General features: G+C 40.8%; 1 protein-coding gene across 6 annotated transcripts in view; it reads right to left on the bottom strand.

Moving 5' to 3' along the window:
* The window catches only part of PCDH11X (protocadherin 11 X-linked), a 3021270-nt gene that overhangs the window by 2866512 nt on the left and 134758 nt on the right, over nt 1–20000 (bottom strand). For all 6 annotated transcript variants that reach the window (XM_029606604.1, XM_029606602.1, XM_029606605.1 and 3 more), the window contains one exon: nt 1869–2437. In XM_029606604.1, coding sequence (XP_029462464.1) covers nt 1869–2408 — 540 coding nt within the window. In that variant the 5' untranslated portion in view covers nt 2409–2437. The remainder of the gene's footprint in view (nt 1–1868; nt 2438–20000) is intronic.

Genomic DNA, 20000 nt, shown 5'->3' with positions numbered 1-20000 from the left:
GGTGGGCCTATCATAGGGATACAACAGTGGTCTCTTGTGAAAATTTGATAGCCTTCGGAGTGAGGATACTGACCCAATGATGAGATTTGGGCAATGTTCTCTTCACCTAGCTCATCATTGGGTCAGTATCCTCACTCCGAAGGCTATCAAATCTTCACAAGAGACCACTGTTCTGTTTGTATGTATCACATTGAATGTCAAAGTGGCCTCTAACCCCCTACACTAATACCTAAACCTCACCTCGAGTTACTAGGTGGGCCTATGATAGGGACACAAATACCTATCTAGGCTCTCTCTCCCCCCCCCCCCCCCCCCCCCCCCCCCCCCCCCAGGGACCAGTGGTTGAATGCACGAAATATAACAGGTATGGCACTTATCGCAAAGTCTGAAAATGTTATTCGCAATTTCTGCTAACTTAGCTCTTTGCATAGGTAATTAGTGCAAATTGTGATAAACTGTATATTAACATAAAACATGCCCCTTTTGCTATCGCATGTGATACTTATCGCATTTTGATAAATCCAGGCCTGAGAGAAGTAACCAGGGTCTGTATTATTTCTGAAAATCTGGAGAGGATTTCAATGTAGCTATACTGTATGTAGATTCCTATTTCAGTTCACACATTTTGATTTATAGCTTTGTTTGGAAAATTATTTTAATATGGAAATGTTTGAAATATTAAAAACTAAAGCAAGCCGTTACACAACATAGGAGGCAAATGATTAGTCATTGATTTGCTCTCGTCTGAACTTCAAGAACAGGATTTGCCACTGTCTCTTCTCTACTCTTTTTGTGTTGCAGATAGGTTTGCTATATGGTACAGGAAGCTGAGATGCCAGGACAATGGAGTGGGATGAATTATGTTGTCCCACAATAAAGTTGTGATCTTTTCAAACAGTGAGCCTTGTCTTCTTTGGGATCAAGAAGTCATGGGATAAGCAGACAGCAGCAACAGCTTGGCTATATTATATTAAGTTAGAAAAGGAAACATTTCAATATTTTAATTTTCTTTACTAAGCCAATTCAATTTAATTAAATGTATTATACAGTATTTACTTTATGTATGCTATTACTGTAACTTACCTAGGATACCCACCTTTGATAAAAATATTTAAAAAGAAATAAACAAACAAATCTGCCAATCCCAAGACTTGTGGCAGAATTTACAAATACAGCATGAAAAAATATGCATAAAATATGCAGACCATTAAAACAATGACAAGATAAATATATACACAGAAAAAAGAACAAATAATCTATTCAAGTTAAAAATCAATTAATTCTGCAAAATTAAAAAAAATTATCTAAAAAGAAAAATGAATAAAAAAACTCCAAATAGGTCGTATTAAAAAATATGAAAAATACATTATATGTCAATTTAGGCATCTGAAGTTAGCATAGAAAGGAAAGGCTTTATGTAACATCTAAATCTTAAATTCTGGCTTCTCGTGCTAAAATGATGACTTTTCTTTTTCCACTCTCCCTGAATTTAAAAAGTCGATGCCAAAATGCCATAAAATGAGAATAGTACATTTGTTCAGTGCACTACTGAAATGTTTCAGCAATAACTATGGAGTGGAATTCTCTTAACACAATGTAAATTATCTGTAAATTGGCTAAACAAGAATATGCCTGTCTTTTCTGTTGCTGTCTATCTCTTGTTTTCTGTATAATCTTTTTTTTTTTTTTTATGCAAGGGGAGGGTGTTCCGTGTTCCAAACTGAGAAAACACTATGCACATTTTAATTGCCTTTCTTTAGAAGTTTTAACATGTTTATTGTAAAAAGGCCTTTTTGAAACAGGAACTATTACACTTGTACTTAGGGTAAATAAAAAATAAAGGATGTAAAGGTATTGCAGGAACCCACCTTTAGAAGCTCATAATGTTGAATGCCGTTCACCCCAACATCAGGATCAATAGCAGAAGGGACAGAATATCGAGAGTTGATGGCTGTGTTCTCGGGAATTGAAATATTAATGACAGTAGAAGGAAAGAGGGGAGCATTGTCATTGATATCCTCTATCAGGAAGCGGATTTTGACCAGTCTAAAAACTTCATCTGGCAAAACAGCCACTTCCACCTCATAAAAGCAACGGTTTTCTGTAAAGATGCCAGAACACAGCTTCTCGCGGTCTATGCGGTTGGTGGTAGTGAAGATCTCGCCGGTGTTCTCCTCTACCCGCACCAGAGGCACATCCCCAGTTTTATAAACCAGTTTAAACTGGAGCGGAGCTGAGAGAGGCACATCTGGATCCAATGTGAGGTTTAAGTCCTTGAGCAAGTTACCAATCAGGACATTTTCAGGCAATTCTTCTCGCACTGTATAATTCTTCTCCTGAGCACCAGACTGAAACACTATACAGGCTAAAAAGGCTGCCAAGAGGTATGTTGCTGACAGCAAGTCCATCTCCAGAATGGCTTACAACACTATGGTATCTAGGAAAGAAAAGAGAAATGATTATGTTTAAAAAAAAAAAAAAGACATTAACAAAAGTAATGTTGAATTTATAAATGGAAAAAAAAAAACCATAACAAAAAAACAGACAATTAACTGGACAAACCTTTCAAGATCTATAGAATGAAATGGTATATTCTACTGCACAGTTTTACCATTCTGATATTTTTTTTCAGTTTGCCTATTTTTCTCTCTACAAAGAATTCTGTATTAAAAAAAAAGAAAAACTGCATAATAGAAAAACAATTCTCTATAAAATATATAATTTCTACATGCTAAGAAAAGGATCTAATTGATATGATACTTTAGGGGCATTTTAGACAACAGTGGATAATGGCCTATACAAGTATACCAAGACAGCTAGAAAGAAGTGCCTTTTTCACTCAAGATTGCACATAGCACTCCAGGATATTGGATTGTGGGAAAACACAGACAATCTCTTAAGAATAATAGAGTCATTGTTTTCTTTTCTTTTCTTTTCATAATGGTTTTAACTGTGCCATGAGGAAAGAAGGAACATTACATTGGCCAACACTTGCAGCTCTAAATAAAGGGCTCTGGAATGCAAAGAGGAAGAAATATTTGTGATTTGTTGAGTAGCAACTGAGCTAAAGGAGATATTCAAAAGAAATTCATTTTAAAATAAAGATAGAACCAGAAAATATATTCAGAAGTTGCTGTCATAAAAACTCCATGAGCACCCTCTATACTGCCCTCAGATATGTCTACAGACATCCATTTACCCTATGCATGCATACAATAACTTTAATTCATCTCTGGAAATCTTCAGACACAAATATATTTATTTTTGCCTGAGGCCTGGATTTGTCAAAATGTGAAAAATATTGCATGCGATAGGAAAAGGCATACAACCACTGAGTGAACCATTTTTAGTAGTTTTGAAGTTCCCAGAGAACCAGTGAGAGAGAGAGCCAGCAAGAGAGAGAGAGCCAGTGAGAGAGAGGAGATTGCATGCCCCCAGCACCTCCTTGACAGTGGGAGCCCGGGAGTGTTGGGCTGTCCATGGGTGTCCGCCAGTTTAGAAAAGGGACACTGAATTTATCGGCGTCCATTTTCCTAATTGGCACACAGCCACAGGTTCAGGAAACGGACATTGGTTAACTGAGCGTCCATTTCCCAAACCTTTTTTTTTTTTTTTTGCATCGGCCCCTTAGTCTATAGGAAAACTGATTTAATATTGCCATGATATTAAGTCGGAGTATGTATGTAAAGCAGTATTTTCTGCTTTTCTGTACAACTTTTTGGGGTGTCAGAAATTAACACCTCTGTTTCAAAGTTACCATCCCTGTATATCTAAAATTTGATTATACTTCTACAAAAATTATTTTGAACAACACTATTTCAGCCAATCAGATATCATATGGGAAATCTTACTCAAACAATCACAGAAACAGACACACCACACAAAACCAAGAAAACCACATCTAGTAATATAATACAAATAAAAAAGACCAACACCACCACAAACAACACTATGTCAAGTAATTTAGTAATGATAACCTTCCTACTAGTCAATGCACAATCTATCACCAAAAAATTCCCAATTATCACAGCCCTACTTTACGACGCAAAACCAAGCTTCATAGCGATTACAGAATCATGGCTAAAGAAATCTGACATTGTATTAAAGAACCAAATAGCACACACTAACTATGATGTCTTCTCAATCCCCAGAATAAACAAGAGGGTGAGGGATTACTCCTAATAATTGAAAAAAAGTTTAAATGTAAACTAATCCCGATAACACCCCCCAGAAACCACGAGATCGCATTATTTGAAACCAATAACCTACAAATCTGCTTATTATACTGCCCCCCAAGCCTTCTAGAATTAAACATCTCCCCACTAATTGAATTCCTAACAACGCACCTAAAAATATCAAAACCCACCATCGTACTAGGTGATTTCAACCTACATATGGACTCAAATCCATTATCAAATAACTGCCAAACACTATTAGACATAATGACAGCACTAGGTTTCACACTAACTACTAATAAGCCAACCCACAAAGCCGGACACTCACTGGACTTATCATTTATCAACCAAAGCTACTTAGAACACATTAAAACAGACTACACACAGATCCCCTGGTCAGATCACTTTCTCATACAATCCACCATCAAAGTCACAGAACAACAAGCAACAATAAAAAGTGAACCCTATGAATTCAAATATCGCCCACCTTTTAACTTAGAAGCCCTGAAAGACAAATTAGAAGTAAAGCTAACAAAAATAGATTACACCAACTGCCACTCCGCAATTACATCATGGATGCAGACCACTAAGAATATAGCGGATGAGATAAACCCAATAAAAAACATCAAAATAAAAGAAACCAAATTAACTAAACAATGGCATAATGAAAAGATAAAGGAAACCAAAAGAAATCTGAGAAAAAAAAGAAAAAGAATGGAGGAAAACCAAAACCCATGAAAACCTAACTAAGTACAGAAAATACCTGGCCTACTATAAACAATCCTCGATGCAAAGAAACAATATTACAGTACTAAAATAGAAAAATTTGCAAATAACCCAAGAACACTTTTCAGCATTGCAAAAAATCTCACCAATGATAAAACTGATACTCCCCAAAACTTACCAGAAAATAGATGTGATGAAATAGCCACATTCTTTAATGAAATAATTATGAACCTAAAAGACAAGATTCCTAACACAACCAAACAAAACATTAAAATGCAAAAAAGAGATGTTAATCAATGGAATTTCAGAACTAGAAGTCGAAACCATGCTGAAAAGAATAAACCCCGCCCCGCATGCAGAAGACACTATACCAAACATGGACATAAAAAAAGTAGCCAACATTGTAGCCCCGATACTAACAAAGATTATCAATCTATCCTTAACAGAAGGTACCATGCCAGACTCACTAAAAGGGGCAATTGTAAAACCAATTTTAAAGAAAAAAAACAGTGATCCGAGCATTCTGAACAATTATAGGCAAGTATCTAACTTACCGCTAATCACAAAATTAATAGAAAAAGCCATACAAAAACAACTTGCCGAACACTTAGGGGTAGATTTACAAAAAATCCGCGTTGCGTACTTTTGTTGGCGCAACAGTCGCAAACAAAAGTACGCTGGATTTTAGTAGATATGCGCGTAGGCGCGCATATCTGCTAAAATCTAGGATCGGCACGCGCAAGGCTGCCGATTTTGTGCAGCCGGCGCGCGCCGAGCCGCACAGCCTGCCTCCGTTCCCTCCAAGGCCGCTCTGAAATCGGAGCGGCCTCGGAGGGAACTCGCTTTCACCCTCCCCTCACCTTCCCCTCCCTTCCTCTATCTAACCCACCCCCCCCCCCCCCGGCCCTATCTAAACCCCCCCCCTACCTTTGTCCGGGGATTTACGCCTCCCGGAGGGAGCCCTGCTCGCATAAATCCGGGCGGATTTACGCGAGCAGGGCTTTTAAAATCCGCCCCTTAGAGAATAACAATATCCTATATCCATCACAACATGGTTTTCGCAAAAACTATAGCACAGAAACGCAACTGCTTGCCCTTACAGATAACATCATAAGAGGCTTTGACAGCGGTAAGCGGTACATACTAATGATGCTTGACCTATCAGCAGCATTTGATACTGTAAATCATAACATACTACTAAACAGATTGGAAGAAATAGGATTAAGTAACAAAACAATCAAATGGTTCCAATCATAGCTAGATAACAGATACTACCAAGTACAGATAAAAGACGTAATGTCAAATAAAATAAATCTCCAAACAGGAGTCCCTCAGGGATCAGCATTATCGGCCACCCTATTTAACATATACTTACTACCATTATGTCACCTACTAGCAGGTCTAAACATCTCACATTACATTTATGCTGATGATATTCAGTTAATCTTACCCATTGATGATACAATTGAAAAGACACTGAACATAGCAAACATGTATCTGGATATCATCAAGCAATTACTGAACCAGATGGAATTAGTGATTAACATAGAGAAAACAGAATTCCTACTTTTAGAACGCAAAAACATTGAAATCATCCAAAACCCTATCATACTCAAAAACAACCAAAAAATTAAACTTACAGAGAAAGTGAGAAACCTCAGAGTGATAATTGACACAGAACATAACCTAAAACAACACATATCATTAAAAGTAAGGGAAGGATACGCCAAACTCATGACCCTTAGAAGACTAAAACCTCTACTTACTACAAATAACTTCCGTTCTGTGTTATAAGCTCTAATTTTTGCTAGCACTGACTACTGTAATGCCCTCCTTCTTGGATTACCATACACAACAATTAGACCACTCCAAATAATGCAGAACACGGCTGCTAGAATTCTGACAGGTAAAAGTAAAAGAGACCACATCACTGAAACCCTAATGGAATTACACTGGCTACCCATCGAGCAAAGAATACATTATAAAACCCTATGTACCATACATAAATTAATACATAATGAAAAAGCTGAATGGTTGAATACAGCCCTACGCGTTCACGTCCCTAACAAAAACCTGAGATCAGCAAATAAAGCTTTACTGACCATCCCCTCAATTAAAACAGCTAAACTAACGCAAGTCAGGGAAAGAGCACTTTCATTAGCAGGACCTATGCTATGGAAATCCATTGCCTGTAGAGATCCGCTTACAAAGAGACATCAAAACCTTCAGAAAACATTTAAAAACATGGTTATTTAAACAAGCTTACAACAAAGAGAAAGGAGAGTAGAACACAGGAAAAAAGAAAAGCAATCTGCTGAACACTCAAGCACACTACCCCAAGCTACATGTGTATATATTCTACTTTTGTTTTTAAGTCTATATAAGCTCTAGATTTTAAAATCTGTTACAATAAAGAATGGACATGATATAACACTGCTAATTATGTATATTTTTATGAGCTATGTTACCGTTTAGCACCAGAATTACCGTTTAGCACCAGAATTTAATTTCGGTTTCCAATATTAATATTTGTGCCTTATTATAAACCATTATGATGGGAGCTAACTTAATGACGGTATAGAAAAGTTTTTAAATAAATAAATACATTTTGAAAAATTGTCCTCTGTTTCTAAACACTAATCAAACTTTTCCATGTAAAAAAGCTTTTTTAAGGTCTAGTGCTGCTTTCATGGCATTCATCTTTATAGTACTGTTCAAATCTTTTTATTCATACATGAAAGCAAACATACAATAAAAAAAGAAAAATAAAAAGCAAGACACATACAACTTACAATATCATGAAGGATTTAAGCAAATATAACACATGCTAGCCAGCATTTTCAAAACAGAAAAATAAAGATTACATTGACATATCAAGAAACTGAATTCTGTCAAAAGCACAAAGAAGGCTGATAAGGAAACCAATGAGTGGGAGTGCACAACCAGTTATAATTAGATAGATACACATTAGGTGGTAAAGAAGTGATCTACTGATCTCCACATTGCCATCCAGCTGGTTTATCGATGGTAGAGAACCACCGCTACTTTTTCATATTTATAATAGAGACAAACTGAGTTCCTTTTGTCCCCCCCCTTTTTTTTTGTCCACCCAAAATAAACATTTAAGACATTTACAATTTTCCATTTTGCTAAAATTGTCTGTATAGCAATGAATAAAAAGGAGATTAGTGATTTTGCTTTATGATAGGGGAGCTGGACTACAAGGGACTTCAAAACAACTAATGAGTAAGTTAAGGGATAGACAATAGCAAGAATTTGTGAAACTCTGACCCAAACTTCTTGCCAGAATGAATGGGTATGTGGACAGTAAAAAAGAAAGTGGGAAAGCAAGGGTTTTTAGATTCTCTACATGACCAACAAGTTTGAGAGAAAGAAAGGTCTATTTGTAGAGCATCCAAGATGTCCACAGTGCTTGGTGAGCTAAGATAAATGAAGATTGGGTTTTAGGGATGGTAGAGATGTTTGCAAAGTGATGATCCAAAAATGACACCAAGGAATATCATTGGACAAGGAAAATTTGTGAGACCAAATCCCTTCCAGACCAGTACAGTGAGCAAATTTAATATATATGAGATGCAGCTTGTCCATAGGAGGATAGGGAAAGTAAGAGCGTAAAAGTCTGAGGACTTCTGGAATATAAAGTTAAGTCCACTTTGGTTACTCTGATACAAGACAATAATTGTATCCACTGAAACCTTTGTAGAGGGGGTAATTTGTATTTATCCATCACTTGATGGTACGATAATAATTTGGAATCTATCATTAAATTACCTACGGTCCATATTCTAGCTCTATACCATAGTGGCCAATTAATTTGTATTTTTTTTTTTTTATCAATCTGGAAGGCTGAATTAAAGAATTAAAGAAAACTTGGAGTCAAGGAAAATCTAGTCCAAAGGCTAGAGAGATTTACCATGGCATTCATCTTTTATAATCAACTGTGGCCTAAGAAACATACAATTACCTTTTTTATCCTGGCTAGAATCCACTTTAGCTCACATTCAAAACTATTTCCACTTCCTATGTAATATTATTTTAACTGCTACCTCATCAACTGCATGCAAACCCTTTTCCACATATATACTTCTCATCTACTTACACTCAAACTATTCATGTGACTATGTATCTCCAAGGACTGTAAGGATATTAAAGACACAAATAGTACTGATACACTGCATTGCTTTATTAGCAAACAGGATGTATTTATGATGACAAATTATAGCACTAGCTAATGCTACTACGTATAGTCATTTCTCAGTCCGACAAGCTAATGTATACACATAACTCACACTCTTCTTCACAATCATAAAACATCTGCTGAAAGTTTTTCTGGTCAAGTTTCCTGGGTCTGCCAAGATATCCATATATTAATGTATATCACCAGGTATTAGTACATATATTGTAGGTATAGAAGGTATAGAAGATAAATCCATATTTGTAGTCAATAATTGTTATATCATCTTACCCCGGATGGTAAATCCATTCTTGTAGTCATCTGCTGACTGAGATGAGTGCTATAATAGTGCCTATCAGTGCACCAGGACAGTTAAGTGCACAATCAACATTCTGAAAATCCTCCTCAGATAAGATTTGATTACATTTATTTCCTAAATATGGCAAATATGTATCTACTGATTTTTTTTACTATGGGGATTATATATTAAAGGATTTCACTTATTTTGTGTGTATGGGAAAAATACTTAGTCCAATCAAATTTGCTGAAGCATGTCAAAAATATTCCATATATTATATAGATACCAGGGATGTGCATTTGTTGCTCCATTCATTTTGGGTGCGCATGCATAACTCATGAATGGAAGGAAGGTGTACAAAACTGATGGTACATGTGCTTTTAGGTGGCCACCTACATATGAGCATGCAATCCATTTTGTGCACCTACCTTCTGTTTGTGAGATATGTGCGCACAGCTAAAACAAATGAAATGAATGGAGTAACAAATGCACATCCTTAACTAGATCTTAGTGTGAGACCCTGTCACAAAATGATGGTAGGAAATTGTATCCCTCAGTTCCCTAAATACCCCATCCCAGCTTCAAAAATTCCCTTCCCTCATACCTCCTACATTAGCAAGGGTCTTATCCCAGAAATGGGATGGGAACAGCAACTAGGAATATGCATTCATTTGAAATGAATGGGTAACATGCAACAAATGAGACCATTTTTGTTTCATTTGTGATCCCTGAAATGAATTTAAACAAAAGTTTTAATTTATTTTTTTCATGTTTCCCATTCAAAACTATTGCACATTCAAGTCTATGGCTGTGCTGAACAAGAGGCATGTATCAGGAGGGACTAATTGGTAACTCTAGCAACCATCTCTTGCCTGTGTAACATAGCAGTCTTCTCCGAGTTGAGGTGGGATAAGCTGGCAAGGAGACAAGAGAGAAGACAAATCATGGTGAAGCATATTTTTAACTAGTCTATAATGGCCATCTGGATCAAGTAATGCTGACATGCTCCCATTGAAATGTCTGAGTATGCACAAAAAATTCCATTTGCTCTGTTGGATTTTGCAGAGAGGGATCTCTTTTCAGAAGCTTTCTGAGAATTAAAGAAAACTTTAAAAAAAATAGACACTGGCATTGGCAAAGGTTGGATTTTTTTTAAATCTTTCCTGCTGCAGTTAGTGATCTCACTCACAATGAGAAAGACAGGTAGTGGTACTGCATTCAATGTTCACTGGGGGCAGGGTAGGAGTGAAGTGAAGATTGAAGCAGTGCCAGTGATTATTTTCTCTCTGATGTAGCACAGTGTAGTACAGTGCAGTGCAGTCAGGTTATCTGCAGATAGACTGAAGTAAAGAGAAGCACTGCCTTGCTAGCCTTCTTAATTTAAACTGTTTCTATGTATGTACAAAAGATGTCAGTCAGCATGCCCACCCCTACACTCTATTGGTATGTGAGTGTATATGTGTGTGTGTGTGTGTGAGACATTTTTGCACCCACTCAGGTAGATTTTAAAAGGGACACGCATGTGCACAGAAATGCACATATCTCGCCACGCACAAAAATACATGCTATTTTATAACCTGTGCATGTAGGTTATAAAATACCCTTCACATGTGCATGTTTGCAGCTGTATGCACATACGGGCGGATTTTAAAAGCCCTGCTCACATAAATCCGCCCGGATTTATGCGAGCAGGGCCGGCGCGCCTATTTTACATAGGTCGCCGGTGCGCACAGAGCCCTGGGATGCGCGTAGATCCCGGGGTTTTTTGAAGGGGGGCGTGTCGGGGATGGGGCTGAATGACGTGGCATTTCGGGGGCGGGACATGGCGTCGGCCCGGGGGCGTGGTCCAGGCCTCCGGACCAGCCCCCGGGACGGATGACGGCGCGCCAGCAGTCCGCTGGCGCGCGTAGATTTACGTCTGCTTCTAGCAGGCGTAAATCTAGGGACAAAGGTAAGGGGGGGCATTTAGATAGGGCCGGGGGGTAGGTTAGGTAGGGGAAGGGAGGAGAAGGTGAGGGGAGGATGAAAGAAAGTTCCCTCCGAGGCCGCTCCGATTTCGGAGCGGCCTCTGAGGGAATGTAGGCAGGCTGCGTGGCTCGGCGCACACAGGCTGCCCAAAATCGGCAGCCTTGCGTGCGCCGATTCAGGATTTTATAAGATACGCGCGGCTATGTGCGTATCTTATAAAATCCAGCGTACTTTTGTTGGCGCCTGCTGCGCCAACAAAAGTACGCGATTGCGCTTTTTTAAAAAATCTACCCCATATTGTACAAATGCTACAGCTCCTTGTTAGGCACAGGAGTTGGAACATTGAGGGGAGAGAGAGAGAGGAAGAGAGCCTCTTTAAAAGGCTCAGTCTGATACTCTATATATGGACCATTGTAAAGGGGCACTTTCATTCATGATGAGTTTTTGGGAGAAGGATTGGGGTTGGAAGCTGGTGTTACAGACACATTCAAAGGTATCCATTGTAAAATTAACATCATTAAATAATTTTAGACCTTATAAGTGATAAGGTGTTGATTTGGAGCCAAATCAACTTCTATTATAATTTTCATCACTTATAAGGTCTAAAATTCTTTAATGATGTCAATTTTACAATGGATACCTCTGAATGTGTCTATAACTCCAACCTCCTAACCCCAACCCACGACCCGAACACTCACACCGAATGAAAGTGCCCCTTTACAATGGTCCATATATTGAGTATCAGACAGCTTTATAAAGAGGCTCTCACCTCTTTCTCTTTGTTTCTCTCTTTTTCCAATATTCACCAGATTATTTTTCTGGGTGCATGTACCTCAATTTATGCATGCCCTTCCCAGCTATTTAAAATTCATGTAGCTAACACGTGACCCACTTATGCGCGTATGTGGCCATTTTTGCACGTGCAAGCTTTTACAATCTACAGGCTAAGAGAGAATTTGAAAAGAAGTTGGCTGTAGAGGCAAAAACTCACAGCAAAAACATTTTTAAATATATCCAAAGCAGAAAGCCTGTGAGGGAGTCAGTTGGACTGTTAGATGATCGAGGGGTTAAAGGGGCACTAAGAAAAGATAAGGCCATCGTGGAAAGATTAAATGATTTCTTTGCTTCGGTGTTTACTGAAGAGGATGTTGGGATGGTACCCGTACTGGAGAAGGTTTTCATGGGTAATGATTCAGATGGACTGAACCAAATCACGGTGAACCTAGAAGATGTAATAGGCCTGATTGACAAACTGAAGAGTAGTAAATCACCTGGACCGGATGGTATACACCGCAGAGTTCTGAAGGAACTAAAAAATGAAATTTTAGACCTATTAGTAAAAATGTGTAATCTATCATTAAAATCATCCATTGTACCTGAAGACTGGAGGATAGCTAATGTAATCCCAATATTTAAAAAGGGCTCCAGGGGCGATCCGGGAAACTACAGACCGGTTAGCCTGACTTCAGTGCCAGGAAAAATAGTGGAAAGTGTTCTAAATATCAAAATCACAGAACATATAGAAAGACATGGTTTAAAGGCACAAAGTCAGCATGGCTTTACCCAAGGCAAGTCTTGTCTCACAAATCTACTTCACTTTTTTGAAGGAGTTAATAAACATGTGGCTAAAGGTGAACCGGTAGATGTAGTGTACTTGGATTTTCAAAAAGGCGTTTGACAAAGTTCCTCATGAGAGGCTTCTGGAAAAGTAAAAAGTCATGGGATAGGTGGTGATGTCCTTTCGTGGATTGCAAACTGGCTAAAAGACAGGAAACAGAGAGTAGGATTGAATGGGCAATTTTCTCAGTGGAAGGGAGTGGACAGTGGAGTGCCTCAGGGATCTGTATTGGGACCCTTACTGTTCAATATATTTATAAATGATCTGGAAAGAAATACGATGAGTGAGATAATCAAATTTGCAGATGACACAAAATTGTTCAGAGTAGTTAAATCACAAGCAGATTGTGATAAATTGCAGGAAGACCTTGTGAGGCTGGAAAATTGGGCATCGATATGGCAGATGAAATTTAATGTGAATAAGTGCAAGGTGATGCATAAAGGGAAAAAATAACCCATGCTATAGTTACACAATGTTAGGTTTCATATTAGGTGCTACCACACAAGAAAGATCTAGGCATCATGGTGGATAACACATTGAAATACTCAGTTCAGTGTGCTGTGGCAGTCAAAAAAGCAAACAGAATGTTGGGAATTATTAGGAAGGGAATGGTGAATAAAACGGAAAATGTTATAATGCCTCTGTATCGCTCCATGGTGAGACCGCACCTTAAATACTGTGTACAATTCTGGTCGACACATCTCAAAAATGATATAATTGTGATGGAGAAGGTACAGAGAAGGGCAACCAAAATGATAAGGGGAATGGAACAGCTCTCATATGAGTAAAGACTAAAGAGGTTAGGACTTTTCAGCTTGGAGAAGAGACGGCTGAGGGGGGATATGATAGAGGTGTTTAAAATCATTTGAGGTCTAGAATGGGTAGATGTGTATTGGTTATTTACTCTTTCTGATAAGAGAAAGACTGAGGGGCACTCCATGAAGTTAGCATGTGGCACATTTAAAACTAATCGGAGAAAGTTCTTTTTCACTCTCTTTTTCCAATATTCACCAGATTACACAATTAAACTCTGGAATTTGTTGCCAGAGGATATGGTTAGTGCAGATAGTATAGCTGTTTTTAAAAAAAGGAGTGGATAAGTTCTTGGAGGAGAAGTCCATTACCTGCTATTAATTAAGTTGACTTAGAAAATAGCCACTGCTATTACTAGCAACAGTAACATGGAATAGACTAAGTTTCTGGGTACTTGCCAGGTTATGGCCTAGATTGGCCACTGTTGGAAACAGGATGCTGGGCTTGATGGACACTTGGTCTGACCCAGCATGGCATGTTCTTATGTTCTTATCTCACCATGAGGGACAGTCATAGAAAGAGACTCAGATTGTTCCATCACTAGCAAGCTGCTGTTGACTATGCTTGTAAAGATGGCACTGAGCTTGCTGAGCACTAACATGATTTCTGTCTGTGAACTAGACAGTGTCGGCCCAATTTTAAAAGGGCCACACATCAATAATGGGGGTTACGTGCGTGGCCGAACCTTGCATGAGCCGCACATTTTCGGAAGGATCTGGCCACGCGTATAACCCCTGTATGCACCAAAGTGCTGGGTTTCTCCAAAGGGGCAGGAGGGGTCTGGACAGGAAAGGACAAGGCCAGGACAGCACTATTAGCTACTGTTCTGGGGAAGCGTGCACCGGCAGTCGGCCGGGTGCGCAAGATACTGCTCCTCTGGAGCAGAAGTAGGTATGGAAAAAAAAAAAAAAGGGGTTAGGTAGGGATATTTTAGGGGTTGGGGAAGAGGGAGAAAGAATAGAGTTAGGGTTTGGGAAGTTCCCTCCCAGTCTGCTCTTTAATTGGAGTGGGCTGGTAGGGAACTGGGAAAGACCTACCTGCGTCGCTGAGCATATTTTTTTAAGATCCCCTTCCATCGCACATCTGACATACATCTGTCTGCACATGCATGCACAGATTATAAAATTGGACATGCATGTGCGTGCGGATATTGTATTTTATAACGTGTGTGCATTATAAAATAGCCACAGCCATGTGCACACGCCGAGAACCGCACGCAGATGGACACCTGCCCTTTTTTTTTTTTAATGGACCCCTGTGTATAACAAACTCATTCAGTCTAGAGTGGTAAATTGTATTACGATATCAAACCTCTCAGTAGAAATTTCAAATTCCATTATGTCACTGCAAGGAAAAGCAAAGAAGAGAATGGCAGGAGCAGAAGATTTGCTGCAAAAATCAAACTCTGGCACCAGCCTTAAACAATGTCCCCTGACATTAAAGAAACACATATGTGGGGCATGTTGGTTGGTGGTTAGGTAAATAATGCTGAGCCATCTTGGCCAGGTCTGACTAGACTGCAGACTGCCTAGACTGACTAGACTGCAGTCAGCCCAGCTTGTGAGAAGTACAAGCAGTACAAATAGCTAGGGATGTGAATCGTTTTTCAACGATTAAAATTATCGTCCGATAATGTTAATATCGTCTTAAATCATTATAGAACACGATACAATAGAAATTCTAACGATTTATCGTTAAAAATCGTTAAATCGAGTTAGTGCGCACTAACTCCCCGTTAGTGCGCACTAACTGAAAATGATACAAATAAACACTTTCCAGGTCACTGAAGGTCAGTTAGGAATGAATATGTGTTCCTATTGGCTGGCTGCCCTCTTATCTATTGATGTTACCAAGGTTACCACTGAGGTGATGGTTGGGGAGATGGGAAATGGAACTGGAAACTAACGAACACCAACAGAAAATGAAACAAAGTGTTCACACTTCCCAGGTCAGTAAAGGTCACTTAGGAATGAATATGTATGTATGTATTCCTATTGGCTGGCTGTGCTCTTATCTATTGATGTTACCAAGGCTAACACTGAGGTAATGGTTGGGGGGATGTGAAATGAAAACAGTTGGAAGCTTGACAAAAAAAGTAATGTAATGATCAGCACTCACGTGACTAGAACTTGTTTGTTTATTATTTTTGTTAGCAGGCACCTGAAATGCTAGTGCATGTTGAATTTGCCAATCACTGTGCATTTTAGAAAGGTGGTCCTGGCTGGAACTGTACACAGTTCAAATATATGTAATTGATTGTTGGTAAGTGTATTTTTTAAGTAGCCACACTGGCACAAGTATGTTTACTTTTCCTCCTACTTAACTCACTAGCTCAGCTTTGTAAGAAGGGCTTCTCTGCTTGTGTGTTGTTTTTGTTTGGTGTGAGGAGAGCAGAAACATCAGATCTTTATTCAATCTACTACAGTCATCTCTTACAGTGCCCTATCCCTATTAATACCAGGAGTGTTGTGATCTTCCTGCACACAGTGCCCTAACCCTGATACCAGTCTGAGACAGCTCCCTCCCTGCATTACTAGTGAGAGGCTGGCTTCACAGACAGGGGGGAGCTGCCTGACCCTCACTCCTGACTTCCCCCATGTCCCAGCTAGTGAATGGTGTGTGGGTGAGGGGGGGGGAGGATGGTGAAGTCTGAGACAGCTCCCTCCCTGCATTACTAGTGAGAGGCTGGCTTCACAGACAGGGGGGAGCTGCCTGACCCTAACTCCTGACTTCCCCCATGTCCCAGCTAGTGAATGGTGTGTGGGTGAGGGGGGGGGAGGATGGTGAAGTCTGAGACAGCTCCCTCCCTGCATTACTAGTGAGAGGCTGGCTTCACAGACAGGGGGGAGCAGCCTGACCCTCACTCCTGACTTCCCCCATGTCCCAGCTAGTGAATGGTGTGTGGGTGAGGGGGGGGGAAGGAGGATGGTGAAGTCTGAGACAGCTCCCTCCCTGCATTACTAGTGAGAGGCTGGCTTCACAGACAGGGGGGAGCTGCCTGACCCTCACTCCTGACTTCCCCCATGTCCCAGCTAGTGAATGGTGTGTGGGTGAGGGGGGGGAGGATGGTGAAGTCTGAGACAGCTCCCTCCCTGCATTACTAGTGAGAGGCTGGCTTCACAGACAGGGGGGAGCTGCCTGACCCTCACTCCTGACTTCCCCCATGTCCCAGCTAGTGAATGGTGTGTGGGTGAGGGGGGGGGGAGGAGGATGGTGAAGTCTGAGACAGCTCCCTCCCTGCATTACTAGTGAGAGGCTGGCTTCACAGACAGGGGGGAGCTGCCTGACCCTCACTCCTGACTTCCCCCATGTCCCAGCTAGTGAATAGTGTGTGGGTGAGGGGGGGGGGGGGGAGGATGGTGAAGTCTGAGACAGCTCCCTCCCTGCATTACTAGTGAGAGGCTGGCTTCACAGACAGGGGGGAGCTGCCTGACCCTCACTCCTGACTTCCCCCATGTCCCAGCTAGTGAATGGTGTGTGGGTGAGGGGGGAGGATGGTGAAGTCTGAGACAGCTCCCTCCCTGCATTACTAGTGAGAGGCTGGCTTCACAGACAGGGGGGAGCTGCCTGACCCTCACTCCTGACTTCCCCCATGTCCCAGCTAGTGAATGGTGTGTGGGTGAGGGGGGGGGGGAGGAGGATGGTGAAGTCTGAGACAGCTCCCTCCCTGCATTACTAGTGAGAGGCTGGCTTCACAGACAGGGGGGAGCTGCCTGACCCTCACTCCTGACTTCCCCCATGTCCCAGCTAGTGAATGGTGTGTGGGTGAGGGGGGGGGGGAGGAGGATGGTGAAGTCTGAGACAGCTCCCTCCCTGCATTACTAGTGAGAGGCTGGCTTCACAGACAGGGGGGAGCTGCCTGACCCTCACTCCTGACTTCCCCCATGTCCCAGCTAGTGAATGGTGTGTGGGTGAGGGGGGGGGGGGGGAGGATGGTGAAGTCTGAGACAGCTCCCTCCCTGCATTACTAGTGAGAGGCTGGCTTCACAGACAGGGGGGAGCTGCCTGACCCTCACTCAAGCAGAGAAGCCCTTCTTACAAAGCTGAGCTAGTGAGTTAAGTAGGAGGAAAAGTAAACATACTTGTGCCAGTGTGGCTACTTGAAAAATACACTTACCAACAATCAATTACATATATTTGAACTGTGTACAGTTCCAGCCAGGACCACCTTTCTAAAATGCACAGTGATTGGCAAATTCAACATGCACGTGTCTGCTAACAAAAATAATAAACAAAGAAGTTCTAGTCACGTGAGTGCTGATCATCACATTACTTTTTTTGTCAAGCTTCCAACTGTTTCCATTTCACATCCCCCCAACCATTACCTCAGTGGTAACCTTGGTAACATCAATAGATAAGAGCATAGCCAGCCAATAGGAATACATATTCATTCCTAAGTGACCTTTACTGACCTGGGAAGTGTGAACACTTTGTTTCATTTTCTGTTGGTGTTCATGAGTTTCCAGTTCCATTTCCCATCCCCCCAACCATCACCTCAGTGGTAACATTGGTAACATCAATAGATAAGAGGGCTGCCAGCCAATAGGAACACATATTCATTCCTAACTGACCTTCAGTGACCTGGAAAGTGTCTATTTGTATCATTTTGAGTTAGTGCGCACTAATCGGAAAAAACGATTTTTAACGATTTTTCAACGAAATAATCGTGCCAAACACGATTTTCTTCTCCTGCCAAACGATTTCTATCGTTAAGACGATATGGAAAACGATTCACATCTCTACAAATAGCAGCAATAAAAAAATGGAGTCCTTCATCTAAAATTAAAAGAGGCTTTTTGAGCTGCAGAAAGTAATAGAAGCAATACTTTCAACGAATAATTCTGAAGAAGAATCTTGCCTGGGATTCCATGAATCAGAAGATATTGAGGAGTTAGTAGCTAAAACAATTTGGGAGCTCAAGTTAATAGCATCTTAGCTTACAGTGAGATGATAAATAATGACAGTGTTTAGAGCAACCACCAGGAAGAACAGGCAGTGAGTGTGAGCATGCAATGGTCCTTGCCTTTTTATCTTATGGTCCACCTTCAGCTTTAACTCCAGTACCTGTATCAGCCCCCAAAGGTTCAGAGAAGAGAATGCATAAGACATCCCTGATCTAGAATCACTTTAAAGTGAGAGGGGACCCACATTTTTTCCTCAGTGTATTCACTACAGTAAGGTCATCAATTGAGGGAAGGTAATTGGGCATCTGACAAATGCTAGTATGCAGCATCACTTGTATAAGCAGCACCTGCTACCATTGGCATCAGGGGAGGGTGACAGTACAAGCATGGGGACCTCTCTGCCACTCAAAGCAAAAGTCACAGGAAAAGGATTGAAAAGGGAAAACCATTCCCTCAAGCTGATCTCATAGCTCCTTTCACCATTCAAGTGGTAGTCCAGCAGCTCCATGCAGCAGCAACTGACCATAGAGGAAATGGGGTGGTGTACTGTATCACTGTCCTGGGGAAAGAGGCAGGCCGCATTGCAGGTAGTAATGAGGTGCATTGGGGAAATAATTGCCCTGGAAGACAAGCCTCTGCAGTGCAGATAGTATAGAACCTGGGCTTTAAGCATCTGCAGCACTATGGGATTGTTGAATAAACATTTAGACTAGAGACATAAGGCACACAGACTCCTGCCTTCTATCTTAAAGATTCCAGCTTTGTTTATAGCATAAACAGCATACACAAAATGTAATTTGATTACCTCCAGCAGTATAATTCACACAGCATTCACTTTAGTAAAGAGATGTGTCAGGAGATGCCTTTTCCTTGTACCACATTCTTATTCCTGCTCACTAGGGTCCTGCCACAGATTTATCTGTTGTTCTAGCTTCTAAGGTGAACTAAGCTAGATGCCTGATCCCATACAGGTTAAGGAGGGCTTTTGGGGCACGCCTTCACATGCACCTGCTAGCCCCCACTTACAAAGTTCTGTCCAGACAACATTTATTAGGCAGGTTATCCCAACTTTGTACAATTCAGTGCCATAATTGCATGCAGACACAGCTGACTAAGGCAGAGGGGAGTGTGTGCCTTTCACCAGTGACTTCTAGACCAGCACACATGCTATCCACAATTACTTCTTCCTGACAGCATACTGGTAGGAGCTGGCTGAGGTAGGCCAGGCTACAGGTGTAGCCGGGACCTAGCATCAGGGTGAATGTGGGCTGTTCTGTACACCCAGGTTACGGATAGGCCTCAT

Source organism: Rhinatrema bivittatum, chromosome 6 (assembly GCF_901001135.1).
Source record: "Rhinatrema bivittatum chromosome 6, aRhiBiv1.1, whole genome shotgun sequence".
Taxonomy (NCBI): Eukaryota; Metazoa; Chordata; class Amphibia; order Gymnophiona; family Rhinatrematidae; genus Rhinatrema; species Rhinatrema bivittatum.
Note: the sequence above shows the minus strand (reverse complement) of the source record. Positions and strands in the feature narration are given on the sequence as shown.